Here is a 27,884-nt window from a genome sequence, read left to right as displayed (position 1 = left end):
GCTATCTGAGTGACCACAGCCTTGCTGTCAGCTCCAACCAGTCTGACCATGACCTCTGACCTCTCTCATCCCTCCCTCCACAGAACTGTCGCTCACTGGAATGGTTTTTGTTTCTGGCTCCTTTCTGAGTAAAAACTCTAGAGATGGTTGTGTGTGAAAATCCCAGAAACACTCAGACCAGCTCATCTGACACCAACAATCATACCACAGTCAAAGTCACTGACATCACATTTTTACCTCATTATGATGTTTGATGTGATCATGAACAGAAGCTCCTGACCTGGCTCTTGCCCTGCTGCCATGATTGTCTGATGGATAACTGCAGGAATAAGCAGGTGTACTGGTGTTCCTAATAAAGTGCTCAGTTAGTGTAGTTCAGGAGCAAGTAAGAATCTAAATGAAAATGACCAAACAGATACTGGGCAGAACTTTGCTTGTGATAGTTGAAGTGTGATGATATGAACCTACCACGTCTCCCAAATGTTTGATTTCTAGCAGATTCAAAAACTTGACACTTTGTTGAAGAGTTGGTACGAGTGAGTACACTGATTGATTTTAATGGCTTCATAAACAACTATATAAAACAGTTCATAAAAATTCATGCACTTTCAGTGTAAATTCATTTTGAAATAGAGGAAATTTATGTACAACAGTGTGAACTGTAACAGTGACTTCATTCAGTTGGGTGGTTCACCACAAATATACTTGGCTGCATAGAAACATTATTATTGCCTACACAGAAAATAAAATGAAAGAAAACAAAATCATGTAAAAAGATTATTTAAGATCTAACAGGTGCTTCTACTGAAAGACAACCGTCTCTCTTCAGACTGTGATTACAAAAGTCAGTTCCTTCCAACTCACTGATTTCACTGAGACAAAAGAACTAAGCACTAGTGAATAAAACTGAGTATTGTTTAAGAACTTTCCCTTTACCAAAAGTTACATTCTGAAAGCATTATCAGGAAAGAACTATTGTACATAAAGTCAATAGTCGAACGACAAAAAAGCCTGAGTTGATGGGGAAAAGTAGAGTCATAATAAATCCAAAAAGCCTGAGGAAAAAGACCACTGATTTACTATTTTACAAAAATTTACAACAGTTTTACTGAAGGAAAAAAAACATGATACAAGATGCTCTAAAAAAAATCCAAGTTATTTTTTTACAGCTAAGATATGTTATTAAATAATTCACGCCTGGTGGAAAAAAATAAACAAACAAACAAACAAAAAAAAAAAAATTACAGAGAAAATGAAAAAATGCTGTAAATGAGGTACTTCAGGTGGTGAGCCTGAGCCCAGACTGGATTCAACCTTTACATCAACCTGTAATGTGATTCATGTGACGACTGACTTCTCGTTAACACTTAAATAAGCTAGATAATCACATCAAGCATGATAGAGACAGAGATAGACAGACGAACATAGAGAACAGTCAAATACAGGATCCAGTGTCATGGGTTGGTGGGAGAATGAGGCAGCACTCAGGGTCAATTGTGTCCGTTTCCAGAATTTAAAAAAGTTTATAAAAATAACAAAAAAATGCGCTGCATGCTGTTGAGCCTACACAACGATGCAGCTTTAAACTCTTAAATATAAAAATATGCTTTGATTTTTTTATCTGCTACCTGGATGGAGCCGCACCCTGGCGTTCATCTCCCAGGTTCCCGAGATGAGCTGAAGCGTGGAGATGACAGTCATGCTGAACTGACTGATGCACAGTGCTTCAAACTGCTTCAGATTGGAGTCAGAAGTCCCTGTAAGGCATTTGCTGAGTCTATGGCTGCTACTAGCAGACCCAGGCAGCTCCTGTTATGTCTTGCGGCTGCTCCAGATCTGCTCAGGTGTGCTCTTGTGGTCTGACGAGTAGTCGAAAGGTGAGCGGTGCCCCATGGGTGAGCGGGAGTCGTAAGGTGAGCGCTGGTCTCGGGGAGAACGGGGCCCGCAGGCTGAAGCTCGCTGCTCCGTCTGCCAGTCTGAGTGGTAGCGGTAGGAAGAGCGCTGGTCTGAGTGGGAATAATCCTTCATGTCCAGCCGGTGGTCTCTGCTGGTGCGGAATTCCTCCAGCTTCCTGTGCTTACTGTCATTGTAGTATCTGCACATAAACACACCATCAGCATGACTGGGCAACAAGGCAGAGATGACATTTAGACAAAGACCGAACACACTGCTAACTACAAGTTATTTGATATTAAGATTTTTTCAATACACATTTCAATGTCATTGCCTCCTTTTTGGTTTAAGTAAAGTCACGTGTCCTGGCTCCACACAACCTGTGGTCCTCTGCTCTAGGCCCAAATAATGAATCAAGATATTAGCAAAACTGCAGTACAGCCACAATATCCAAATACCAGGAGCTGGTATGTGATTTTTTTTAGGCAATTGCTGAGCCTTGCTCTGATCAGGGTTTATTGGCTGTTCCTTACTCCAGGCTCAACACAATGGGAGAGTTTAGAACTCTCTCCCATCTGAGGGTACCACAGACCCCTTTATGTAGCTCTGCTTACATTTAGTTTGCAATATCTTATTTAATATTTTTTGTGTCTGTAGCATATATTTTATGTCTGAATTGCATGTCTGCACTTTTATTTGCTTTTTTGTCAAGTACTTTAGTACTTTAATGTGTGCAGTATATATAAACTTACTACTAAGTTACTAAGTTTTGTTAGCGTATAGACTTTATCTGCAAATTGTGATGTGACTAAATTTAAGTTGATATGTGATTAATAATGTATAATACATTCCATTACCGTCTAGCTATAAATAAACCCTAACATCAACATGTTGCGGCCCTCAAGAACAAATCATCAGCAGAGTTAGAGAAGAACATCAGCTGCACCAATGTTTGGCTGAAAAACTGTTTTGATGCTCTTTTTAGAACTCCATGCAAAATTAAAGGTTAATTATTATCATTATTTAAAAAATCTGAGAACTAAAAACTAAAAAATGAATAACTAACTATGGCAAATTAAAATACATTGGCAGCATGTGGAACACATTTTCCACATGAGAAAACAATAAAGTCATGCAGTTACTCTAACATGAGTTTGATGTTATGAGGAGTGAAGAGTCAGAGGTGGACAAGGAGACTGAAAACTACAGATGGCCCTTCTACACAGTAGACAGTCAGAAATGACTATTCAGTGGTTATTCATTTCAGATTTAGAAAGTAAGTGCCTCCTTCCCTGCCTGTCTTCTCTACCAAGACTCTCTCATGCTCTGTTCATTCACAGTCTGTCTCCTCTCTCTCTCTCTCTCTCTCTCTCTCTCTCCAGGGAGTCGGGGAGCGGACCACAAGATGTCTACCCTCACTGTATTGACACCATAACACATTGCTGCTGTTGCATAAACGAGGGGCTACAGAGGTTGCAATGGCCATGGCACCTGTGTTTGACCAGTCAGAGACAGTCAGGGCCACAAATCCCTCCCCTAAACTTTGTGAGTGGAGGGAGCACCTGGACCTGTTGTAAAAGAAACTATGTGCTCCTGTGGACTAAACACAGGTTTAGTTCCTTAGTTCCTCAAGATCTTATTGGCCCTCTGTCACCTTTGTCCTAAATGAGCCACATCCTGTATTAAATGCATTAGTTATATTAGTGATTGTGTCTACCTGTCTGAAATTAATTAGTAACTGAAGTTGGTGCAGCATATCTTCTCTCTTTGTATGCGACTTTATTGTAAATGGTGCCTGTTAAATAAATGACAGTAATACTGTTTGGCTATACTACTGTTTGCACTCAGGCAGTCTTTGTCCCGCACCTGTCCTGTCTGTCTCTGTCCCTGCTGTCTGGTCTGTAGTGGTCTCTGTCTCGGTGGTCTTTGCCATTGCTGAAGGAGGAGTATGGTCTTTTCCTGGACTCTCCTCCTGCAGTCTTCCTGTGTGATTCTGAGCTGTGTCTCTCCTTGCTGCTGCTGCTCTCATGGTGTCGACCTGAAGTCTGATGCCTTTCTGAACTGTAGCTGTCCCTGCTGCTCTCGTCCTGGTGAGAGTTGTCCTTCAGCTTTTCAACATCTGAGGATGAAAACCACAAATAAATTACTTCACAGCAATAACTTGCTCATCTTATTCTTTATGTACAGCAGAGGGAAACTGACTGTACCTGCATGTTTGTAGCCATGTGTGTTAATACTTCTAGTGTTCTGTTCCATTGCCTGAAGAAACAAAATCACCATCATTCATTGATTTATAATGTCAGTACAGGATTCAAATGACAATAAGGCCTTTACATACCTGGGCGTTCTCTTGTCTTTTTTTGATGGCATGTTTATACAGTTTATGTAGTTTCCTGGCATCGAACTCAGTGAATTTGGAAACAAATATCCACAGGTTTCTGTAAAAGATAAATGACACCGGTTTAATATATATCACATATAAACCAAGAGGCCAGCTTACTCCACTTGTAACTGCTTCTCTGGATTTTTGGATAGCTTTGGAAACCCTCCAACATCAGACTGATCCAACCACAACTGCAACTTTCCAAAACTGATCTGAAATTCAGACCCATTTTAATGCTGTGATTGGCCAGCTGTGTGGAGGTAAGAAAGTACGCTGAGTCTGTAAATAATATAGAGTACAGTCTACACCTGCTCCATATAAAAAGTGCCTTGAGATAACGTCTGTTGTGAATTGGTGCTAAAACAATAAAATTGATTTGACTTGACTAGTATCATCTGACCCTGATCATGGTCAGCTTCACTTTGTGTGGAAAGTATGCACTGTATCAGTATAACAGACTGTATACGAACTTTCTCCACTGTTTGATCTGGTCAGGATTTGAATACTCCTTCAGACACTCAGTGATGTGGTCTCCAATCTTAATGAGGCACTGTCTTGTATGCTCGAGCTGCTCGCGCTCCGACAGCCCTTTCTCTGGTCGGTCCAGCTGCTTCAGTGCTGCTTTCACTGGCCGCATCCTCTCTTTACACTGCAACATTCAAACAAAAGTCAACTCTAGCAATTCCACAACTTTTTTGCAACATCTGGATACAAAATGTTGGCGAGGTCCGATCTTAGTCAGTAAAGTCTGTTTAAATGCTGCTACTATTCCACTAGACAATGACATATTTATTATACACTGTCACAGTTTTAGCCAATATAAATCACAGTATAAATGCACTTTACAATACAACACACATAAAAGGCTGTGTTTTGGCATTAGCTGATTATTTAACCACATATATATTTTATATGAAGATTTGATTATCAGTGGAACATACCACACTGAAGGTCCTCTGGTCCAGCTCCTCAGACTCCTCAGATATTGGCACATTCTCTCCACTTGCTGTTATATGGAGCGGCACATCGGAGGCTTTCTTTGTCCGTACCTCAGGTTTCACCTCATTCTGATGAAAAGGATTTGAGAATTAATTCATAATCTTTTTCCTTTACTTACACCAGAGTTTATGTTAGCTGGCATATGCCGGCTTTTGGCCAGTATCCTGCGTTGTTGTCCAGCAGATGATAATATCACCAGCCAAAATGTCTGGTTAAAAATAGGCTAAATAGTCAGTGTGACAACTCTGGTATTTTGAAACCTGGAGCTTATTTACATCAACAGCCTTCGGCTTAATTATCAATTATCAATTTTAATTAAATGGGACTATGATCCACAGTAGTTAAATAAAATATCACATATAGAATTATTGTTTCACCTTGTCCATGCTTTCCTCTTGTTTATGTACTGGCTCCAGTGGCTTTGTTTCTTTCTTTTCCTTTGGCTCCTTTGTTTCTTTCATATCCCAACTTTCCTCCTTCTTTTTGCCTTCCTTTTTGATCTCTTTCTCTTTGACCTCCCTCTCCCCTGAAGAAGAGACCTCCTCCTGCTCAGGCTCCTCCTCCTCCTCGTCATCATCGTCTTCGTCCTCCTCCTCCTTCAACACCACCCTGTCTGCTCGACTCCGTCTGCTTGGTGGCTTCACTAGTGCCGCCTCCTGAAAAGGTCAAAGCACATCATGCATCAACCAACTTCAAAACAGGAAACATTTATTTCATGCTATAGAATGAAAAAACAGTACCACTTGTAACTCAATTTACCTTTTCCTCCTTAATTTCATCCTCATCATCTGACCTCTTGTCTGATGGGGGATCTGAGGATGGACTCTTCATCGCCTCATCTGTCTTTGTTGGTTTCAGAGTTTTACTTTTTTTACTTCTTGGTTTCCTCTTCCGTGAATTGGCCTACATACATGCAAAGAGGCATGTTAGACTCTGCTAGAAATTTTAATCAATTATGAAAATGATTCATATATAAGCATTCTAGTGAGTGATGCAGAGGAATCTTGGCATGCAGAGTCACTAACACTTACTGTCCCTGCTTGTTTCTGTGCTTCTTTTTTTGCCAAGTCTTTGCTCAGAAGCTTGATGAGGTAGTCTGCTCTGGTCTGTAGCTGTTTGGCCTGTGGCTTCTTGTCAGGGTCATCTGGTAGGAGCTGATCAGCAGAGCAACATGTTGTGTATATTCAATTCAACACACACCCCTATTTCTATATAGGTGTGGGTGTGTGAGTGTTTGAACTCACCTTGTGTGTGAGATTGAGGTCTGGGTCCATTTTGATCATCTCCCAGCTGCCATAACCGTACTCATAGATTCCTATGAGGAGGCTGGAGTCATCCTCCTTCCCCCACTCAATGTCAAAGTGTGCTGCCTTCGAGTGGCATGGAATCATATACCTATTCAAATACAAACAATTGTCATCCGGACATACAAATATATTTCACTGCCATCACACGCCAAATTTAGCAATGGGGTTGCTTGACAAAGAAATGATATAAGAATGCATGTGCTATGAACTTGGTGGATATTACACAGACTAATAAAAATATGGTGTGATGCACAAGCTTGTCTGGGAGAAATCGTTTAGTGTATCGGGAGCCTTACTTCTTTCTCTCCTCGGGGTCAGCAGGAATGGCCTTGTGGAGAGGAGCCAGCTCTTCCTCATGGGAGATAACAAGCTTGGCATTCACCTGGACTCCAGAGATCCTGAATGTAGGGCCTTTTACCTTTCCTCTTCTGCCTCCTGATGATCAACCAAGTGGAAAAACATCATCACTTTTTATGCTTGAGTGGCATGAAGTGGTAGTGTTAGTGCACAGAATACCTTGACCTATAGCCCTTCCAGCATGAGTACATAGCACAGTTCATTTACTGTACTAACTGTATCCCTGCACTATGATCAGATGAGGAAAAAAATAGATTCTTTTTCAGTATTTAATTAAGTAATTTATCTTGCAAAAAGGCTTAAAATATTTGGAAATCTGGATCATGACAGTGCATAAAATTTATCTTGAAATATGGTGTGCACTGGTGCTACTGCTGACTAAGGTGCAGAAACCTGAGCAACTGTGTGTACTCATGGGCTAATTGTAGAATTGCTCTAATTTCAAGTAGGGCTGGGCGATGTGGAAAAAAATCACATCACAATATGACTTTTCATACTGGTCGCTATCGATATATATATGTCAAATCAATATTTCTGTCAAACTTAAAGGTTCTTTTTGACTCCTAAGTGATGTGTGAAGATACCATAAGGTCAGTTTTTGGGGTGCCCCCTAAATGTTGACTATTTGATGCATCAGTTGGGAAGACCCTGATTCAACTCACAGAATGTCAGTGGACGAGTCGTTTTTTCTTTTTTAAGCTGCCTCACAGTTCACACACAGAGCACTGCAGGAGCAACAGAGCGACAGGCTGTAAACTTTACAACCAGATCTGGTCTTAAAATGACCAAACCACAAAACTAACTTTGGAGTTAGATACTTGATGAAAGGGGCAGAGTGTCAGCATGATGCAGACAGTGTGAGTCTCCAATTTTCTCTGCTCCGGTGTCAGGTGAGTTCGACCTGCCTGCTGAGAACTGCATGCCTGCTGTGAGAACAGACACAGCTAAAGCAGAAACTACCGGTGATATGACGAGTTAAAAGTGGCTGAGATAACTGTGCTATCACCAGGATGCCAACTTTATTTCTGCACTGCTCTGTGCTGTGTGCGTCCACCTAACCATACATGGCTATAGCTATTTCAGCCTCACGATTGGTTCTGTGCGGCGCTATTCTCATTATCAGTGGCTTTTCGGATTGTCTGTCAAAACCCAGGTGGAATGAGTTCTTTCTCATGTCTTATATGTCTATCGAGGAAAAGTTATATCGTAATAATTATTGATATTGTTTTATCACCCAGCTCTAATTTCAAGTTGTCTCTGGATTAAATCTCATTATCTCATTTCCAAATTTTCCATAGTATACAAGAATGCAAAGCCTAGTATTTCCCACCATGAGATGATGGAATCTTTAATCTGTAAGAAGATCTGTTTGGTTACCTGAGGTCTTGTCTGGCCCACAGGGGTTTTCTCGTAGTGTTCTCACACAGCCGTTGTGAACCGTCTCTGCCAAGCGTTTCAGATCATGTTCAGACTTATCCACAAGTTCAGCATCACGAGCAATAGCATCCAACCTGAGTGAAGAAGATACATTGTGAGCAGAGTGTGAAGCATGTTGTTGTTGACAAAAACAGTAAATTAGATGTAGCTCACCTTTCCAGGGGTCCACCAAATTTTTTATAACTCTTGACAAACCTGTAAATAGTTCAGAGTTATAGGTTAGGAGGAGCAAATAAAAAGGCACAGTGAAAAATTGGTTGTTGATATAATCACCTCCGGATCTCAGCATCATTGAAACCCTTGATATTTTCCCGTGGAATGGTTCGAGGCCGTCCTCGTTTCTTTGGCCTCTTTCTGTCTGAGGGAGAGTCACTATCGGACCCAGAGTACCTTCTGTTTCTGCTTTGCCGGCCCTCAACAGCATTAAAGCTTATCTGTTAACACAAACCGAGAAAAATCACCTGGAGATCCAATAAGAACTTGTAATACCGCAGAACTGCACACAAATTACACTGAACAACAACTAAAACTCAAAATCATCAGTCCTAATTATATTTGGCATGCCTGTAAGTGTACCTGTTTGGCACAATTTCTCATGCGCGGCAGCATGTAGATTTCCTCCAGCTCCTTCTGTCTCTCCTCCTCCTCCATCCTCCTCCTCTGCTCTTCAGGAATAATATCATCCCAACTCCGCTGACTACGCTCAGAGTCAATGTCTATTTCTTCATCTTCCATCATGGAGAAGTTGGCCACCTGCACAGGTTAAGTCAACAGATAATGGTAAATGTTAACTTGCTGTAGGATGTAACAGTTTTGGACACTGTTCAATAGGTTTCTAAAACAAGAAGCAAATTTGTAACCTTGAACTGAGACAACAGTTCTTCTCCCACTGTGGAGGGCCCAGGGTCATTCTCCCTGGTCTCTGCTCTTTTGAGGATCTCGTCAATGTCCATTTCCTACAGAGGAGAACAAGCCATGACATTTTAATCCCGTGGTTCTCAAAGTATGGGGCGCGCCCCACCAGTGGGGAATAGAGACAGTAATAAATCATTAAGCAGCCGAAAAGAAAATATGATGAGATTCATCTTGCTGTCGGATTCTCTGTGGGGGTGGTGGGGGCAGAGTAGAGACCCACGTGTGATTTATGTCTTGAATCGCTAGCAGCAAACAACATGAGACCCAACAAATCAAGACGACACTCAAAGACCACACACCCCAATCACATCAATAAGTCAGCAGGAAAATGGCACGGTAAAATCTGCATCTCATACAGAATTATCCAGGCCAAGAAACCACACACTACAGCTGGGCAGCTCATCTTTCTTGCCAAATGCATTTACCCCCCAAGACCCCATAGTCCATTTTCCCATTTCCCAAAGTGGGGAATGACAGAATAAGTTTGGAAACCACTGTGCTAATCCAATATATTTAAGTAATTATGTGCATACAATTGAATATATAAGTACATACCTGAGGCTCCTGCTCCTCACCCTCTGGTTCTTTGAAAAGCTCCTCAGCACCAAACTTCAGGATGGCAGAAAGCTCCTCCTTATTGAAAGGTGCAGAACTGTATGCAATAAAACACACTCAAGTGAGATAACAAGAAAGTGTAGCGACAATCTTTAAGAGGAATACAAACACCACACATGAAATATCCTGATTTGATTATTTGGAATTGTCTTGGCAGTCTTGTCTATAAAAAGGTGGTCGACGAGCGCAGGTAGGTTTACGAGGGACATAGACAAAAAGGAGGGGAGTTAATCAAGCAGCAGAATGTGTTGCTTGCCTGGAGGGAGCAGCACCAGTATGGAGGACAGTTTTCCCAGTGGTGTCCATCCTCTGAATGACAAGATGGTCGAGCACCATTTTCTTCTTCGCCCTCTCAATGATGTCTTCCTCCACTGAGCCCTTTGTCACCAGACGGTAGATATTCACCTGCCAGTTCACAAGCAAACAGTGAGATATACAGTACGCTGTGTACATCAGCAGAAGGTCATTTCGAATACGTTCTACGTTCTTTGGATGAGCTAGGATTGGATAAGGACTAGAAATATTATCACTCTTCCATTACCAGCTTTTACTGAAGTTTACTGAAATATACTAATTTCTTTACAGATTAAACATGTTCATATAAAACATGTCATGATCTGAAAAAATATATTATTAAAGATGAAATGCCCATCAAGCTGTTATAGTGCAAACATTAACCTATTACTTAAAAATGTATCTATAATAGTAAAATAATCCTATAAAACAGTATATACCAGCGGTCCCCAACCACCAGGCCAAGAACTGGTACCAGGCCGCACAGAAAGAATAAACAATTAATGTTAATTAACTTTATTGACTGTAGAAATCTGCAGAGTGTTTTATTTTGACAAATTATTGAAACTGTGCCGATCACATCTGTCTGTGCCTCATGATACCACTTGATACATACCTGTCTTTGTCATGGCTGTAATGCCCGACAAATTAAGGCAGTTAGTCAACTAGCTAAAATGAGTAAAAAACAAATGTCTTTGGAGAGCTTCGTTGAAAAGGGAAAAGGGCCCAACAATGAGACAGCAGAAAAGACTATAAAGAAAAACAAAGCTGCATTTAGTGGGACCAGCAGTCCCCTCTACATAATATGTGGCAACAGGCTTTCAAATGAGGCAATGAAGCCTTCAAAACTGCTTCGACACAGAGACAAAGAATCCTGCATTAAGAGACAAGTCTGAACCCAAGTTCTTTGAAGAAAAAACATGAAAAGGGAGGACAGAAGCAAGTCTTCAGGGCCACCCACAGCTACGAGTGTGACTGTACTGAGAACACTGTACTTGGTGGCTAACTGTATTGCTAAGGCTAAGAAGCCTTTCATTGTTGGTGATGAGCTGATGTTGCCTGCTGCTGAGGACATCTGCCGTGAACTTGCTCCCTCTGATTCTGCATTGTAGTGAGTTGTATGTTTGTTTGTTTTTATGCCAAATCCAGTGTTTCCCCTACCATTGTCTTGGCAGGGCAACCCACCCTGCCAATGGGACCCCAGACCTCCCAAGCAAAGCAAAGAAAAAATTTAAAAGATAATTTACGTTTGCATCTCTCTTCACTTCCTGTTTCACGTGTGCCTCTGCATATGCATCTGCACACAGGAGCGAAGAGCCCCAGAGGAGACAGATGGACAACTTGCTGTTAAGTGCAGGAAAAGCTCAGGCAAGCGTTGAAAGTCGCTGAGTATCACAGATGGACTTTTACATGGGCTATCTGCTAACTGTAGCTTTGCTGACAGGGAGGCTAGCCCTAGTCCTCTCCTCCGACATCTATGTGTAACCCTCCCCTCTGGAATGGACCATTCTGCATATTTTAGAAAAGTAAATGGTCCAAGGACTTCTACCTTGGATGATTGGATAACTGCTTACAGCATGGTTGGGCTCATTTCTGTTGCAAGCCACTTCTCATGGAGCTACTGCTTCCTGTCACCACAGTCAACATGAGGTTACTGACTGCCAACTCCACCATGCATTTCGAAAGGTGACAGCTTGCACTCCTGTAGCTAAATACATTACAAACAAAGAGCTGGAAATGGACCAAAATGTATGACATTTGCTGCTTACCTGTCTTTTCTGTCCAATTCTGTGGGCTCTGGCCTGGGCCTGCAGATCATTCTGGGGGTTCCAATCTGAGTCAAAGATGACTACTGTGTCAGCCGATGCCAGATTGATACCCAGACCACCCGCACGTGTTGATAACAAGAAGCAGAAATCCTGGGCACACAAGTTGAGGTTGTCTATATTTATCAGTCCTGGTTTATTCAAATGAACCACCAACTGCATTTACTGTATCAAGAGCATAGAACTTACCTCTGAACCCTCAGCATTAAAGTGGTCCAATGCCTGCTTCCTCATTTCCCCTTTGATGGAGCCATCTAATCTCTACACAAATGTACAACATTTCAAATTAATAAACTTAAACCAAGCACACAGTGGTTTCAAAAAGTATTCAGACCGGTTCACTTTTTGCACACTTTATTGAGTTGTAGATTTAATAATAAATGGATAAAATAGCATAGTGTCACTAATAAAGTGTTGGTGAGTTTATGTACAGTGTGTCTCATGGTCATGTGAGAAGAGCGTTTAGCTACCTGAAAGAGGAACTGTCGGCTCCTGAGGTATTCAGCCAGGATATCCAGCATCCGCACCATTTGAGAGAAGATGAGCACTCTGTGGCCTCGCTCCTTCAAACGCACCAGAAGTTTGTCCAACAGAACCAGTTTCCCACTGCTGCGAATCAGTTGCTGTAAAAGGAAAAGAGGGGCCAGCAATTATTGGATGGTCTCTCTAAATAAGGCCATGAAATAAATATACACTCAACAGTATCAATTTGATGTGCATCTGGAATTAAGCACAGGGTGTGCAAACATTTCAAAACATTTTCTGCCCCAATGTCAATCAATGTTTCTCCGCGACATGGACACGGGATGTTGAAGCGGCTGTTTGCTCAGCTTGCTTTTCTGATAACTTGAGATCCAGATGTCTGATGAAAAAAAATCCTCATCTGGTTTAAGATTAGGGTTACAACATTATATAAACTGACATTGACTTGAAACATTCAGAGTAGTCGCGTGAAAATGTTTTAATGTTTAATGGTTTATTTCAGCTGCATCACCGTGTGGTACGGCAACACTACTGCTATGGACCACAAACGCCAGCAAAGTGGTGAAGAATGCTGAGAAGATCACCAGGACTCCACTGCCCTCTCTGCAGAGAATCTACTACCGCAGAGTCCACAGTAGAGCTGCCTCCACCCTCAAGGACTCCACCCATACCCAGCACAGACTGTTCACACTTCCACCCTCAGGCCGAAGGTACAAAAGTGTGAAATGCAGGACTTCCAGACTAACAAACTCTTTCTTCCCCACTGCCATCAGATTCCTAACTAGCTGACAGGAGTTTATAGTCATGGACTACATCATGCAACTGCACTTGACTGTTTACATTTTTTCAATTTGCAGTCTATTGCACATACTACTGATGCAGCTCACTAATTTGCACAGTCTATGCAACTCCGTTCTTTTCCATAGTTGTATTTTGCACAGTTTATGTTCCTATTGTATTTTCATATGCTGATTTGATTTGATGGTTTATTGTACCGAAACGCTCATGTGACAGCAAACGACAGGAACAAATAACAAATAGCTTAACTTATAAATATATGTATATAATAACTTAAAGATTCAGATAATATGCAGCTACAGCTCTGAACAAGAACTTGATGGAAGCCAAGAAAGTAGCAATAACAACTGATGCAGGGACAGCTTGTTGGATTTTTTTGGTCACTGTCACTGTTACACTGACGGTGACTGGAACATTTCAGGTTCTGTGCTTTGGACTCAGAATAGATGAGACACAATGCTGGAGAACTAGTCTGAGTTGCATTGGTGATGAGTGGAGCTTGGGAGGTAAAGGTAGTGTATCTGTACACTACACTGCAAAAACACATGACTTGATATGACAGCATTTTATTATTTTGGTTTGACTGGAAGGCAAGTGTTAATGATGACATCACGATTAACCGATTTAAATTGGCTTGATTAATCAACTTCAAAAAGTAATTCAAGTGCCCATCCCTAATCTGCACACTTTCTAATATAAACTACGAATAACAATATTAATATACTATATTAATATACTGCTTTTTCTACAGCAGAGAGAATGCCTTAGAATTCTGGGAGCTTTTAATAACAATTTGCTTTGAAACCTTCATCAAACAACAGAAATTTGTAAAAATGATACAGCAGTATACAATAGAATAGAATTGCCCAAACCTGGCTCATATAAATACTGACAGGGCTGTCAGAATCACCCCAGTCTAAGACTAAGCACAGAGCAAAGTCAAGAGTCTAAACGAAATAAACAAATAAAACAGTGATTGTTGCATGAGCAAATGTTTGGGCACCCTACTTACAAACACTCCTCTTTAACACCTTCATTAACTTGTGAGGCCTCAATTGGCCCATTAGCACTTGCAAAGCAGGTCAAGATTTTCATTGGGAATTGTTAATTGATGACAGTTATAGAGCTTTTATATTCACAGAGTCAGATATTGTTTTAACACTCAACAACACTCAGCTCTAAGGATCTGAAAATGCCTACAAAGCAGAGGGAGGCAGAGAGATATAAAGAATTTTAAAGCTTCTACCATAAAATTTCCTCTACTTCATCAGATTATCTTGTCTGTGTTTTTGTGCCTATGACAGAACAGTTAAGTCAATTAAGTATCTCCTTTGAATTTACTTGACAGTCCTTTTCTACTCCACTCTTCCTTGTTGAATTTTCCAGTTTTTAGTCTTGTTCTGATTTTCATTATCATTTGTTGTTATTTGTATATATTAATACAAATAATATATAGGTTTCTCAAAACCAAGATATGTTGTTTACATCATATTTTGGAGCTACTACAAAATATCCATCATATTTTGGAGCTACTGAGCTCCAAAATGATTAGAACTAGCAATTGATTATATACTCCCACTTTATCTTGATAGGCAAAACAAAAAATACTTAGTTATGACTCACAGAAACCATGGTGTTGCAACACAGTAACACAAATTAAACAGACCTGTAAGGCTTCAGCCCTGTTGAGGAACTCGTTGTCCTCTGGGGGCTTGATAAGGTAACAGTGGTTACAGCACTTCTTCAGCTCCATCATGATGTTCAGGAAACCTGATGTGCTGCCTTTGGTACCTTTACTCAGAGCCTTGTAGTTCCTGGTCAGGATCCATCTGATCACAAACAGAAGACACAAACACACACAAAACTTTATCATATATAATCCTCTCCTATAATTCCCAACAATTCAATGAAAGACAGTTTACATAAGAAGTATAGAAACTGATTTTATAATCACTGCTACTAAAGAAAAACTGCCACCAGATAATTTAATTACATAATGATTATGACAGTATTAGCCTTGCTAATATCACCTTAGCATAAAGAAAAAGGAACCATCATTAAGCTGGCACTTCAGCGGAGGAGCTCAACTTATGATGTAATCGTCAGCAAAATGGTAATGTTGGTAATATTGAATGAGTAGTTCCAGAGCCCTAACGGACCGTATTAGTGCAGAGATAGTGTGTATTCAGACAAATGTACTAGAGTTTGCAGCTATTTAAGTCACAGTCCAGCAAGACTACAGTAAACAACAATGTGAGGTGATGTGAGTTCCTCATAATTCACACACATCACCCAATCTAATGATAAAAGCAGCATTTGCCAAAAGGTGTTTGTGTCCCTGCTTTAAGGTGCATAATGACAAGAAATAAGAAAACCATATGCTTTCTTTGATTGGAAAGTATTGCCCAGTTCTTACTTGTAATACTGTTTCTGGATAGCACTCATCTCGACTCTGAGGATCTGTTCCACTTTGGCAGGAAGGGATTTCTCGACGTCCTTCTTGACTCTGCGCAGTAGAAAAGGTTCCAGTTCTTTGTGTAGACTAGTGTAGCCAGAGTCTCTACCTTTACCATGCTCGTCCTCAAACAGCTCCCAAGAGTGAAACCTTGAGAAACATAACATACAACACAGTGGGGGTTTCCAGAGTTAGTCAACTCATGGTAAGAGATACTCTTTCAGAGAAAATTCCTTATTTATTCCTCCTTAGAAGCCAAACATTCAAAAATTTGTTCAATTTCGTCATTCTTTAGTCAGTCTCGCTGAGGTACAAAAGCGGAATGGGTGGGGCATTGTTGTTTTGCCTCTAAGTCAGCAGAGGAGATAGAATAGAGAAGGCAGAATTAAAGGTCTGTGTAAAAGGGAGAGTTGGCATGGTGGGACAGACACCAACCCTGTTGCATCACGTGCTGGCATCCTATCAAAAAAATCACACACTCTGTTTGGTTCAGAGTCAACAAGCAAAGATAGCATAATTGAAATATAGCTGTAACTCTGTTTGTAGGAAGCTTGTGTTTTCTACCCGTCTTTTGTCAGATATATTTAAATAATTGAGGCTTGAAGAGTTGGAACTATCCAGTGTTTGAAGGTGAAAGATGTAAAATGACAAGAAAAGCAAAATTATAGAAAAATTGGTATAGCAAAACTTTAGTTAGGAGAGTAGTATCAGAAATTCAAGTAACAGAGACAAAAAAAGTCTTATTTTATTCCACACATTCTTTTTCCTTGACAAAATATGACACCTAAATTGCCCACAGTGCAACTAATCCAAACACTTTGGTCAGAGACTTGGGTGTGTTATGCTAGTAGCAGCTACTGTAGCCTTAAGCCACCAGCCCTCCTTTCATTTTAAAACTTAGAATCTTCAGCCCAAGCAAATTCTGATTAAAGTGATATCACATGATGCAATTTATCATACTTCATGCATCACATTTCTGAACATATTGATCATACTTGCATACATACAAGAGAACTTTAATCACTAAGTTAGTCTTTAAGTGTAGTAACTGATAAAGCTTACTTCTCTGGCATAATGAAGTGCAGCAGGGACCAGAGCTCTTTCAGGGAGTTTTGCAGTGGTGTTCCTGTGATCAGAAGTCTGTGATTGGACTTGAAATCGATCATGGTCTTGTAGAGGAGGGAGTCATCATTCTTCAGTCGATGTGCCTCATCCACACCGATGAAGGCCCAGTTTACATTGCCCAAAAATGACTGGAGACACATATTTATTAGTTATATTATGTGCCAACAACATACTGTACAGCATTGGAACTGCCCTATGCCATTTAATACAGGTCCTAAATAAAGGATATTAACTATTAAATAGCAAGAGCATGTTCCACAGGAACATATAAATTTATACTTCTGCCTACTCCCTTTCAAACTTGTGAGGAGAAGGAAATGCAAATGTGCTATGTAAATATTGTGAATGATGAACATGTTTGAAATAAACTATCTAAACTAAAAACCTTATAATGTGAAGTAGTTGCTGACCTTGTCTTTGAGAAGAATCTCATATGTTGTGAGAAGGATGTTAAATTTCAGTCTCTTGTTGTGGACATGCATCCACTCATGTGTCCTGATCTAATAGACACAGGAGAAAAGAAAACATCAAAAAGGTTTAGTAATTCATTAACTGCTATCTTAATTCTTGCATCCATACATCTTAACAAGCAACTGCAGGAAAAGAAGAATATGAAATTGTGTCGATGAGGTGGCAAAAAATGGTAAAACACACACAGTATGAGAGATACTGTGTGTGTGTAACAGTGCCTGAACTACCATACCATGTTTCTGCTGCTGATGTCTCCCAGGTAGACCACAACATTCATCTGAGGGGCCCAGAGTTGGATTTCTCTCTGCCAGGAGGTAAGTGTAGAGAGAGGCACAACCAGCAAGAAGGGCCCATACAGTTGGTGCTCATTAAACAGGTAGTTGAGGAAGCAGATAGTCTGGATGGTCTTTCCTAAACCCATCTCATCAGCAAGGATGCAACTGTTGCCTCTATGAATTGACAAAACAGAGGAGAGCAACAGCAAAAGTTCAAACTGTGTGTCTGCTACACACTTCTGAGGTATGAAGCATCCAGCATACCACAGGATATATCCCATTTATATATCAGGTGCCAACATGCAGTTGTGTACAAAAGTTTGAGAACCACTAAGCAAATTACATATTTTGTTGATTTGCAAACAGACATTAAATTTGTCTTTATTCAAAAGTTAATGCACTATTACTGTTCATTTATGAACAGAAATTGTGACATGTGCCTACGTTTGAGAGTCTTACTAGGTCAGTACTTAGTAGTAGTGGTAGTACTTTGGATCACTGTCTTGCTGTAGAGGTCAGACTCTTTCCAGTTTCAGTTTCTTGATTGCTGCATGACATCTGCATCTAGAATTTACTGTTCTCTAGTGAAAGCCATTGTTCCCTCCAGCTGTGCAATGTTTCTTGCGCCACTGGCTGCCACACAACCCCAAAGCACATTATGTCCACTCACACTCAACAGTTGACAAAAGTGGGGTTCACAAAAGTCTGACTTAGGCCCCTATCATACACTAGGACAGATGCAGACTTCCGCGTTAATGTGCTGCTATACATTCTACAATAGAGGATCACAATGCATATGTGGACATGTTCCACGTGCGCACTAAAAACCTGAAGGCAACCTCTGACAGCTAGAAGACCTTAATTGTTTGTTGTGTTTAGATGAACAAAAAACCTAAACAAAAAAAGGTGTGTGTCACTGCTTAATAAGAATTGGACCAAAGACAGGAGATAAACAGTACATACGGAGCACAAAATGAATGTCCAGTTTATTTTTCTGGAACATGCACAGTTGGTGCTCTTGTAGTGCAGACAGTCATAGGGTTCGTACAGCTTTAGGCAAAGTGGATTTAAGAATTTTTTAATGCCACTCAGAATAAAAAGGAAGGCCAATTTTACTAACAAAAATCAGAAAAATAAATAATGGGTACAACAACATCAGTTGTTCGGATTTAAGGACAATTTTGTCCATATATGTGTTTTGAAAGATGAAACAAAAACAAAATTGACATGTGCAAGATGCGCACATCCCACAATATTCAATGAAACCAATGAAAACCTACAGATGAAAAGAGACAGTCCACACACTGCAGCTCCCCTAAATAGTCTGCTGGGAAATCCACCAGCTAGCGTGAGGAGGAGCATGGTGCTTAGGGCATCACTTTGCTGATGGATGTCACAGTGGACTTTGTTTGTGGTGACTGAAGTATGTGGGCCTCGGTCTGTTTAAATCTGTGAACCAAATGAATCAAATAAAAACAAAGAAAAGTATTAAAAAATACTGTCACATTGATCCGACTTAAACAACAGGCAGTTTGTAGCTACAGACACCACCCAGTGTCCTCATTTTGAACATTATGAACAATATCTGGATCTTGTCCCTTGCACCAGTTAACCCGTCAACAACAACAACATCTTCTCTCTTACACCTACAGCACAGATCTGAGTTCTTTGGCTTTTTTCTCCAACTTTATCTAAACTTCCTGTAATTCACAGAGCTTTCCTTTGTATCATTTACTCAAGAGTGTTTGATTTTGTGATGAGCTGTGCCATCACATCAGCACTCCCATGTGTCGAAGACACATAATGTTATTGAATATTTCCCACAATCATAAATGAACATTTCAGTCAGACTGAGCTCACCTTTTATCTACATCACACATGCACAATAACTACAACAATAACAAATAAATCAGTCGCTAGAACTGAATTAACCTGCAGGTATCAGTGTTTCTTCTCTTATAATTGCAGGCCTATATTCACTATCCTGATCTGTGTGGCGTAATGCAAGATGAGGCATTCTATAAACCGTTTTTATTTTATTTTCTATCCATTACATTTTATTTTACATTTAATGTTAAAACTGTAATATCAAAAATTAATAAAATGCCACCTTCCATGAATTTTTAAGAATTTTGCAAGACTGATTTAAGACTTCTTATGGCCTTATTTTTAGATTAATGCATTTAATGCCTTTTAAGACTTTTTAAGGATCTGCGGGAACCCTGCAGTTAGCACTGTCTCAAATTTAGGGTCCAGTGTGGATGTCCACACGTGGGGTGGACGTCTTTTCACTTCAACAATCAACATAGTCTGTAATTTGCCCAGTGGTACCAAAACTTTTATGTACAACTGTATCTTCATGTTGATCCAGGGAAACCATGATTACTATGGTAGTTATTTCCCCTCATAACTACAGAATGGACAATTGGACACTGCAAGCTGAGAACTGAAGGACTGCTTGAGCCATACTTGCACCAGGAGTGGGCCATCCAGTTCAAACTGTCCAGCTGGTAGTCTCGAAGCTCCAGTCCATCGCCTCCTATGTAAGCAGGCTGCTTCTTCATGGGCACAAACCTGGGTCTCTGTTTCAGCACCTGCAGGAAACAACAGTAACTCATCAGCGTTCAGTTTATTTCAGATTGGAAAATGACACACCAAGCTTGACCAAATTAAAAAAACCCACTACCACAGTGTAATGCATTATAAACATACTGCCACTATCAATACATTACCTTGCAGTCTCTGGATGGAATGGTCTTGGATTGGTTTCTGCTCATATAGTCATCAATGCATTTCTGGAACTTTTTGGCAATCAAAGCACCATCCTCCCAACTACACTCCGAGTATGGTAAGCCCTGCCACTTGCACAGGTAGTCTGGGTAACCAGCTGCTGACTTCTGGTTTGAATGGCCTGCTCAAAAGAATTCAGAGAGATATGTAGTTACACAAATCCAGTGGCATCATATATATCCAGAATAAACTGCTTCATACAAACAAGCAATAAAAAATATGAAGCGCACCTATAATTCGTTCTACTAACTGGTACTGAGAGTGCAGGTCATCCATCAATTCCTCCTGACAATTGAAATATTCTATATCCTCTGGTGAAGCTGCCTTTAACCTGGGGAAAGAGAAAGAAGCATTACAAAGTAAGCAATAACCTGTAGTATATTTCTAATCAGGGCAAAACCAGTGTTTTCACAAATTCAGGTTTTCATCATCACAACTAAGCGGGCTCATGTACAGAGTAGGAAATGGCTGCAGCACAAGATGTATCAGGGTTACTTTTTTAAGTCTCTAAACCAAATGGAATGGTCCCATGAGGCATCTTTTTTGAAGGGGATAAATGTGATTAAAGTTTTAACCAATGAAAGTGGACAAAATTGTCATCAGTCACACGGAACTGAGGGTAGATAAGGGCTATTCCATTCTCTCCATCCCATCCAATTCATTTTAGAGCACAACAAGGTTAAATGGGGTCTTGTAGCATGACAGTTATACCAGTCTATTTCCAGTCATACTGAATACCGGTTCCAATGGATGACATTAGTTTTTATGTGTAAGTAGCTATTTTGAGACACTACGTTACTGATTGTTCAGGTAGCTATGTTTAAGTTTGAATGAACAAGATCAGTCAGGAGTGAGATAGGACAAAGTTAAAGATGGTGACATTTGTCTTTTTTTTTAATTCTTCATTTAACCTGGAAAAATCCAAATGAGTTTAAAAATCTCTTTTTCTATTTATGTGTATGCATTAGGATAGAAATGGTTACGTTTAGCATTCTTAGACATTACTTACTACTTAGATATATTGTCAGTAAATTTCACCAGTGAGGACAGCTGGCCACTGAGACTTTGACCACGTTTGTCTATCGTGGTTGTCATCATATTCGACCTAGAAGTCTTCCGTCTGCTCAGTGGTCAGTAGAAGACAAGGCAGCAGTCAGTGTGTATGAGTGTGATTACGTTTAATGAAGCAAGAAGCACTTGCTTTATTAAACAAGCGCTCACCATTTCTTTTTCTCCTGTTCCTTCTTCTTGAAATTGTCCAGTTTCTTCATGCCCTTAACATTCTGCAACTTGAGTGTCTCCTCTGTCTCCCAGGTGTTGTGGATATGGGCCCAGTTCTTCCACTTTATCAAATACTGGATCTCTCCAGCCTCTTTGTTAGGATTGAAGTTGAAATTGGGGTCCCCGTCTGCTTCTACAGCATATACAGTGGTTGCACTTCCTGTTGCTGTTGTTAAAAAAAAAAAAGAAATAATGTGTACCATATTTCTGTATTCATCCTTAGAACTGGGCTGAAAAATGTATATATTTATGTATATTTGGTTTGGATGGTGAACAGTAAAGATCAACAGGAAAATCAAGCTGAACACAGAAGTAAGCCCCACCCCCCAAAAAATCTAAATCCCCTACACCTCTGAAAATTTGAGGATAATCCTGAAATTTCATATCTGCCTAAATTCCTGTATATAGTCTCAGTTAAATCAGAGTGGATGGCATCATCAGATTTAGCGTCTTGTCACTTACCTCTTTTCCTTCCTATCCTGCTGTCCATAACTCTCTCCAGTGTTTCAAACTCATCCTCCTCAGGCTGCGGGACATCTTCACCCAAAACTTCCACCACATCATCCGAGTCTGTCTTCAGTTCTTCGTCCTCCTTGTAGCTGATGTTGACCGTGGCCTGCCGTCGTGGCCCAGCAGATGCCACCTTCTTGTAGTTATCATCCTCATCCTCTGAGGAAGAGCTTTTCTTGCCTTTCTTCCTCTGGGTGCTGCTTTTCTTCCCATTACGAAAATTCATCCTTAAACATAACAAGAAGTTATGTGTCAAGTTAAGCTCAAGTGACTCTGTGTATTTGATCTGTGTGAAGATCATAGGTCACATAATCAGTACTGAAAAACTTAAGTGAGTGACCACTATAAAGGGAAATTACTGGACAATAATGTAATCCTGTGTGGCAGCTGTTGAAGGACAGCTGTCCACTTACTTGGTTGGAGGTTTTCTGCTTTTGATTTTGTGACTGGGCTCATAGTCTGATGCCGTTTCATCACTGTTGTCCTCTGCTGATGAGTCTGATCCAGAACCACTCTCAGATCCAGAACCAGATCCAGATTCAGAGGAGCCTGAATTTCTTTTCCTTTTGGATCCACTTGATGAGTCAGATTCATCGCTACTTGAAGAGTCCTAAAAAGATTATCATCAAAGACATAATGATCATGAACAAGCAATCAATTTAATTGTGTACCTCCGATTACAGATGTTACACTTTAGTACACTAATAACATCTCCAAATGGTGTTGATTAATTAAACAGCACAGAGAATGTGTATTGGGGATCAGATCAGCTTGAAACATACCTCATCAGATCCACTATTTGAGGAGCTTTGTCTCTGCTGCAGTTGCTGCTGCTGAAGCTGCTGTTTCCTGAGCATAGCAGACCGTTGCACCGCTAGAATACTTGGGTTGGATTTCCAGAACTGAAATCAATGAGAGTGGTGGAAACTTAGCCAAAATATGACAAGTTTGCTACTGTGATAAAAACCCAGAAAGAACTGTGTGCCACTAATAGCAAAATGTTAGTTTGCTGATAACATGAAAACTATTTCAACTGTGTGAACTCTGAGCATTACAATGCATTTCTTGAGCAGTCCCCTGGATTTAGTTGCAGTATTGCTGCAGAGATTGACGGAAATGCTGAGTGTCTTTTGTCAATTAGTAACACACAGCATTAAGCACTCTGATGCTGATTATATCAAAGGAGCTTTATGGTCAACACCTAATTTTCAAATATTTTCATGTCAGAATAATTTCTCCACTTTCAGGAGGATTAACAAATAAGAGCCAATCTCTTATCATTTCTTGAAATCAAATTTCTTTACCTCAGCTCCATCAATGTTTGATTTATTTGGTGGTTCCATCTTCTCCTTGGATTTCTCTGTGTCAGAGTCTGACTGGCTGCCAGAGTCAGAGCCACTTCCTGAGTCACTGCTTCCTGACTGGCTGCTGCTGCTGGAGGAGCTGGAACTGGAGCCTGAGCCGGACCCCGATGCGGAGCCCGATCCAGAACCGGACTCATCATCAGAATTGCTGTCACATGTTCAGAGAAAATCATGAAACACACATATTTGTGCAATAATAATCACTGATGAATCATTCACAGATCAAATCAGTTTGATATACTGTACTCATTTAAAACATTTTAACCTGTGCCAATAAAACCATGGGTACTACCAATAATAACATTTTCTATGTCACTCTTTGACAAGTACCAACATATTTTTCAAAAATAAAAAAGTGGGTTTCCTGCCTTTATTAAACTGTATTAACATCCATTCTGGTCAGATCAATATGATGGCAAGTAAAAAACAAAGACCAACAAATATCAACAACAATGCACAACCACATCATTCAATTTAATGAAATAACTGTATTGCAAGTGCCACCACAGACAGGGAGATGGGCAGCAACAAAAGTTTATCCTTGCACAGCTTATAGTAAAATGCAATCCTATGTCATCTGGCAGTGAATATGCTAAGCTGATTACATATTTGCAACTGCACATTTGAGCGGGATTCCCATTAAAGCTTCCTAGAACTGTAAAGTTCCGCCACAATGCAACAGGCTTGTGCAAAACAACAGTGGCATATGACTGACATCAGCCCGTAACATTATAAATTACACAATGTAAATAAACTGGTGATAGCAGCATCCCAAACAGAAATGGGAGACAAGTTGTCCGCAAGCATTCTACTCTGTGTAAAATAAGGCTGAGACAGACAGTTACTATTATCACCATGTCATCATAGCTGTATTATCTGAAATGAAACATTAATAAAAGCCATGAATTTTGAACTGTCATCAACAACACTACTCTGGGGTCATTTTATGAAAGATGATGAACTGACTTACCTTGATTCTCCACTGCTGTTGCTTACACTTTCATCCTCACTGCGTCCAGCCATGATGAAGTCCAAAATATAGACTTCCCTCTGACAACCTCTGGTATTATGTTCCACGTGATTAACCTGTGAGAGAAGATATACATTAAAAACATTAGTAATACTATGTAGGTAATGTGAGGACTGAACCTTCATCCCACGCTTGATAAAATTTGGCACAACATGGGAAAAACTGCACACTGCAGACACAAATCCACATTCTAATAAAGTAAAATGCCTTTGCTGATCGGTACACCATCCCCAACAAACTTCAGTCTCTGCCAAACCGTTCAATGAAACGTCCGTTTGGAACTGTCAAATACTTTCGCACAAGATTTTTAATGTCAAAAATTCTAAGATAGTTTGTATTCTGCGTTTTAGTTCCGAGAGAGATTCAGCATCTCTGTTGCACACCAAAACACATTAAATGAATATCTCGAGTTAAAAGCCGGACAGACAGACCTGTGCGGATGGTTGTTGCTACATGTAAGTAAACTGCATTTGTTCCCTGAGCGCGGAGGCCTATCAGGCCTGCGCAGCAGAAGCGTGTTTTCACAATCTCACAAAGCTCCGTGGGAATTCCAACCACATTAACGTTAACCACGGTCAAAAATATCTTATAGAAAGGCCTTGAAGCAACCTTGGTGTCGCCGATTCGAGGTGCCAGTTAGTCTTTATGTACTATAGTTCAGCTTGTTGCTAACTGGCTAATACCGGCTAATGACGCCAATAATGGCTATTGGCGGGGTACGTTAGCATTAATGTATACAGACACGGTCACCACGCCAGCCAGTATTTTATCTCAAAATTCAAACAGATGATAAAACCCCACAACAGTCGGCATTATCGTATTGCCACCAAACAGCTTGATTAATGCTAACCAGTTTGCTAGCCACAGTCGTCTACATATAACCAATTACTGTTTGCTAACTCTCGTGTGTTATGCTAGTATTATGATTTTGTTATAAAATCGTAGCTCTTGATTAGCAATTAAAACAACAGTTTGTATTATATTTCTATCACATGTGCCGCAGTCATGTTGGTTTAATGTTAAAAGTCGTTCCACTTTTAATTTAATGTCAACGTGGGTTCAATAAACACGGTGAGAGATGATAGCGCAGCGTTTACTGAGGTTGTCAAGGAAAGTAGCATTGGCTAACATGAAGCACGAGGCTACCACGGAAGCTAACAAAATGACAAAACTTTGCCTTAGTTATACTGAGCAGGGAACCACTGGAATGTTCACTTTCCACATATGGTCGACACTTGCTGTTTATCAGTCAGCGATATTTAACTATGCAAATGTCCGTGTAAGTGGTGGACCACAGTAAAGTCCTAAACTTATTTACTATTCATTATTGAACCCACAAACACAAATTAGCTAACCTAACTTCACCCCCTTCCATCTTGTTTTAATTCGCCGCTCACTTCTCGCGGCTTTTACCACATCAACATGCAATGTTAGCTTACTTTTTCCCTCAACAAGGGGAGAAATAGCTTAATGCTGTATGTTGCCTCGCATTATTTCATGTTACCTGGTGTTAATTCCAATGAAAGAGTTGTCTAAACCCGCCTTTCCACTTCAGAGGTCCTTTCTTCTTTTATTTCACTGGTGAGCTAGCAGCTGCTGATAGCTAACGCTAGCTAGCTAGCTAGCTAGCTATCTCCCAGTTAGGGAGAGTAGCCCCGAACGACTCTGTTCGGTAAGACTGGTGCAATGTTGGTTTTCCTCTCCCTCCAAAATCGAGTAAGTTCCCTTTCCCGTTTTAGATGTAAGCAAGGACTAGTGCTCGTCGGTCAACTGTGACTATAGAAAGCTGGCATTTCAACCCAGGGTCTTCCGACAACCGGCCTCCGCCATGACGCCGTAGGGTTCACTTCACTAGGAAACCCCGGGCAGTGACGTAACGACTCCTGTTCCTCACTACACAGAACCAGCAGCAAACATCTGGCAGCGGGTATTTTTAGACAATAAATACTTATTAGGCATAAATGGAGATACACATTGAAATGTTAACATTAATCCCAACAGCAGGACCATAAAATATAAAATTAGGCTTTGTTATTCAGCCGATTCCTTGATAAAGATGAAGACAGTGTTCTGATGTGTGATGTTCACTGGCCTACAGATTCATTTTTGCAGTATGTTTGGCTGGTGACCATTAATAATAGTATGGCCTCTAGATTTATAGCCTTCTGTACAGCCTATGGGAATGTTTCCTTCCTACAGAAAAAGGCACCACTATTAATCTCGTTTTGTAAAACCAAAATTCAACAACAAATTATGTATACCAGCACTTATACACACCAAACATACACATGTAAAGTCACCACAAACTTCACAAAATTTGATGAAGATGTCATCTATTGATAGAGAATGTCAAATATATATATATAAAGAGAGAGGGAGAGAGAAATATATGTATAGGAACATTGTTTCCTCAGAATCAGAGAATTAGGGCACAAAAACCTGCCCTGATCCCTGAAGAAACAATGTTTCATATGATCGTGTGGCGAACTGAACTGAAATCAGAGTCTGCAGAGAGTACAATAGTTATCTCCTTGTTAATATTTTCTATTACATTAAATTTTTACCTGTCAATCAGAATAAATGTACAGAAGATAGCTAACCACAAATATAGGAATAAATACTACTACTACTACTGCTAATAATAATAATAATAATAATATCTAGGCCTACATAATTCTGACAGTGATGAGATTTGTTTCAGCGAGCATCATTGGCTGGCTGAATGAACTCGTTGTCTATGGACCAATAGGAAGTGATCCAGGAATCTAGCAGCCACGGAAAGGAAGCACATATTCGGTATTTTAAACATTTAAAAGCACTGATTATAACATGCTACTGCTCAGCCAGGGAGACACCATCAGTCCCGTCCACAGCGTAGAACCAGACTAATCTCCCACAGAAAGTGTTAAAATTCTGGGCGACCTAACAGAATAATAACAAACGGGTGACAGAGAGCGACTGCTGGGAATAAATGGACTGTTCTCCACAGGGTGAGTACATGGCCGCCAATATCGATTAATTGAACCGCATCATTCGTACAGTCTCATTTGGATGGCATCCGCCTGACAACATTTATTCAGCAGTAAACATGAAACAGCAGAGCCAGGAGAGTGGTAAAGTGTACGTGTGTTAAAAGACGAGTTAAAGTGATGGACCGATGCCCCAGCAGAGAAATTAAACGACGCAAGCAATGCGGAGGTGAAACAGCTCAGAGAGCAGCGTCCCTGACGATGATCGTCAGAGAGATGATCCTTCTATATGTTCTCCAATGCAAGC

At 40.3% G+C, this 27,884-nt stretch overlaps 1 protein-coding gene across 1 annotated transcript; it reads right to left on the bottom strand.

Moving 5' to 3' along the window:
* Window positions 1–531: 531 nt before the first annotated feature.
* On the bottom strand, window positions 532–26,479 carry chd1 (chromodomain helicase DNA binding protein 1). Its single transcript, XM_018701905.2, has 36 exons — window positions 26,113–26,479; window positions 24,549–24,664; window positions 23,519–23,726; window positions 22,997–23,116; window positions 22,628–22,824; window positions 22,167–22,441; window positions 21,645–21,870; window positions 20,654–20,754; window positions 20,366–20,544; window positions 20,103–20,227; window positions 17,591–17,807; window positions 17,298–17,387; window positions 16,825–17,015; window positions 15,724–15,912; window positions 14,974–15,136; window positions 12,497–12,649; window positions 12,216–12,287; window positions 11,970–12,119; window positions 10,163–10,311; window positions 9,847–9,943; window positions 9,237–9,332; window positions 8,953–9,129; window positions 8,650–8,810; window positions 8,530–8,571; window positions 8,317–8,450; window positions 6,879–7,017; window positions 6,520–6,670; window positions 6,307–6,429; window positions 6,035–6,178; window positions 5,653–5,931; window positions 5,218–5,343; window positions 4,747–4,925; window positions 4,232–4,331; window positions 4,101–4,152; window positions 3,760–4,012; window positions 532–2,095 (listed from the first exon to the last, which is right to left on the bottom strand). The coding sequence occupies exons 2-36, from the start codon at window positions 24,599–24,601 to the stop codon at window positions 1,813–1,815; spliced, it is 5,394 nt and encodes a 1,797-aa protein (XP_018557421.1). The 5' UTR covers window positions 24,602–24,664; window positions 26,113–26,479; the 3' UTR covers window positions 532–1,812.
* Window positions 26,480–27,884: the final 1,405 nt, after the last annotated feature.

This window comes from Lates calcarifer, linkage group LG9, assembly GCF_001640805.2.
Source record: "Lates calcarifer isolate ASB-BC8 linkage group LG9, TLL_Latcal_v3, whole genome shotgun sequence".
Taxonomy (NCBI): Eukaryota; Metazoa; Chordata; class Actinopteri; family Centropomidae; genus Lates; species Lates calcarifer.
The sequence above is the reverse complement of the archived record's forward strand: the minus strand, read 5'-3'. Positions and strand labels throughout refer to the sequence as shown.

Excerpts from the sequence above, each read along its gene's own strand:
- chd1 (XM_018701905.2), bottom strand. The coding sequence starts at position 24,601 with ATGGCTGGACGCAGTGAGGATGAAAGTGTAAGCAACAGCAGTGGAGAA. Across the intron at positions 17,808-20,102 it reads ATGGCCCACTCCTGGTGCAA|AGGCAACAGTTGCATCCTTG; the intron begins GTATGGCTCAAG and ends GTCAATTCATAG. Across the intron at positions 4,926-5,217 it reads ACCAGAGGACCTTCAGTGTG|TGTAAAGAGAGGATGCGGCC; the intron begins GTATGTTCCACT and ends TGAATGTTGCAG.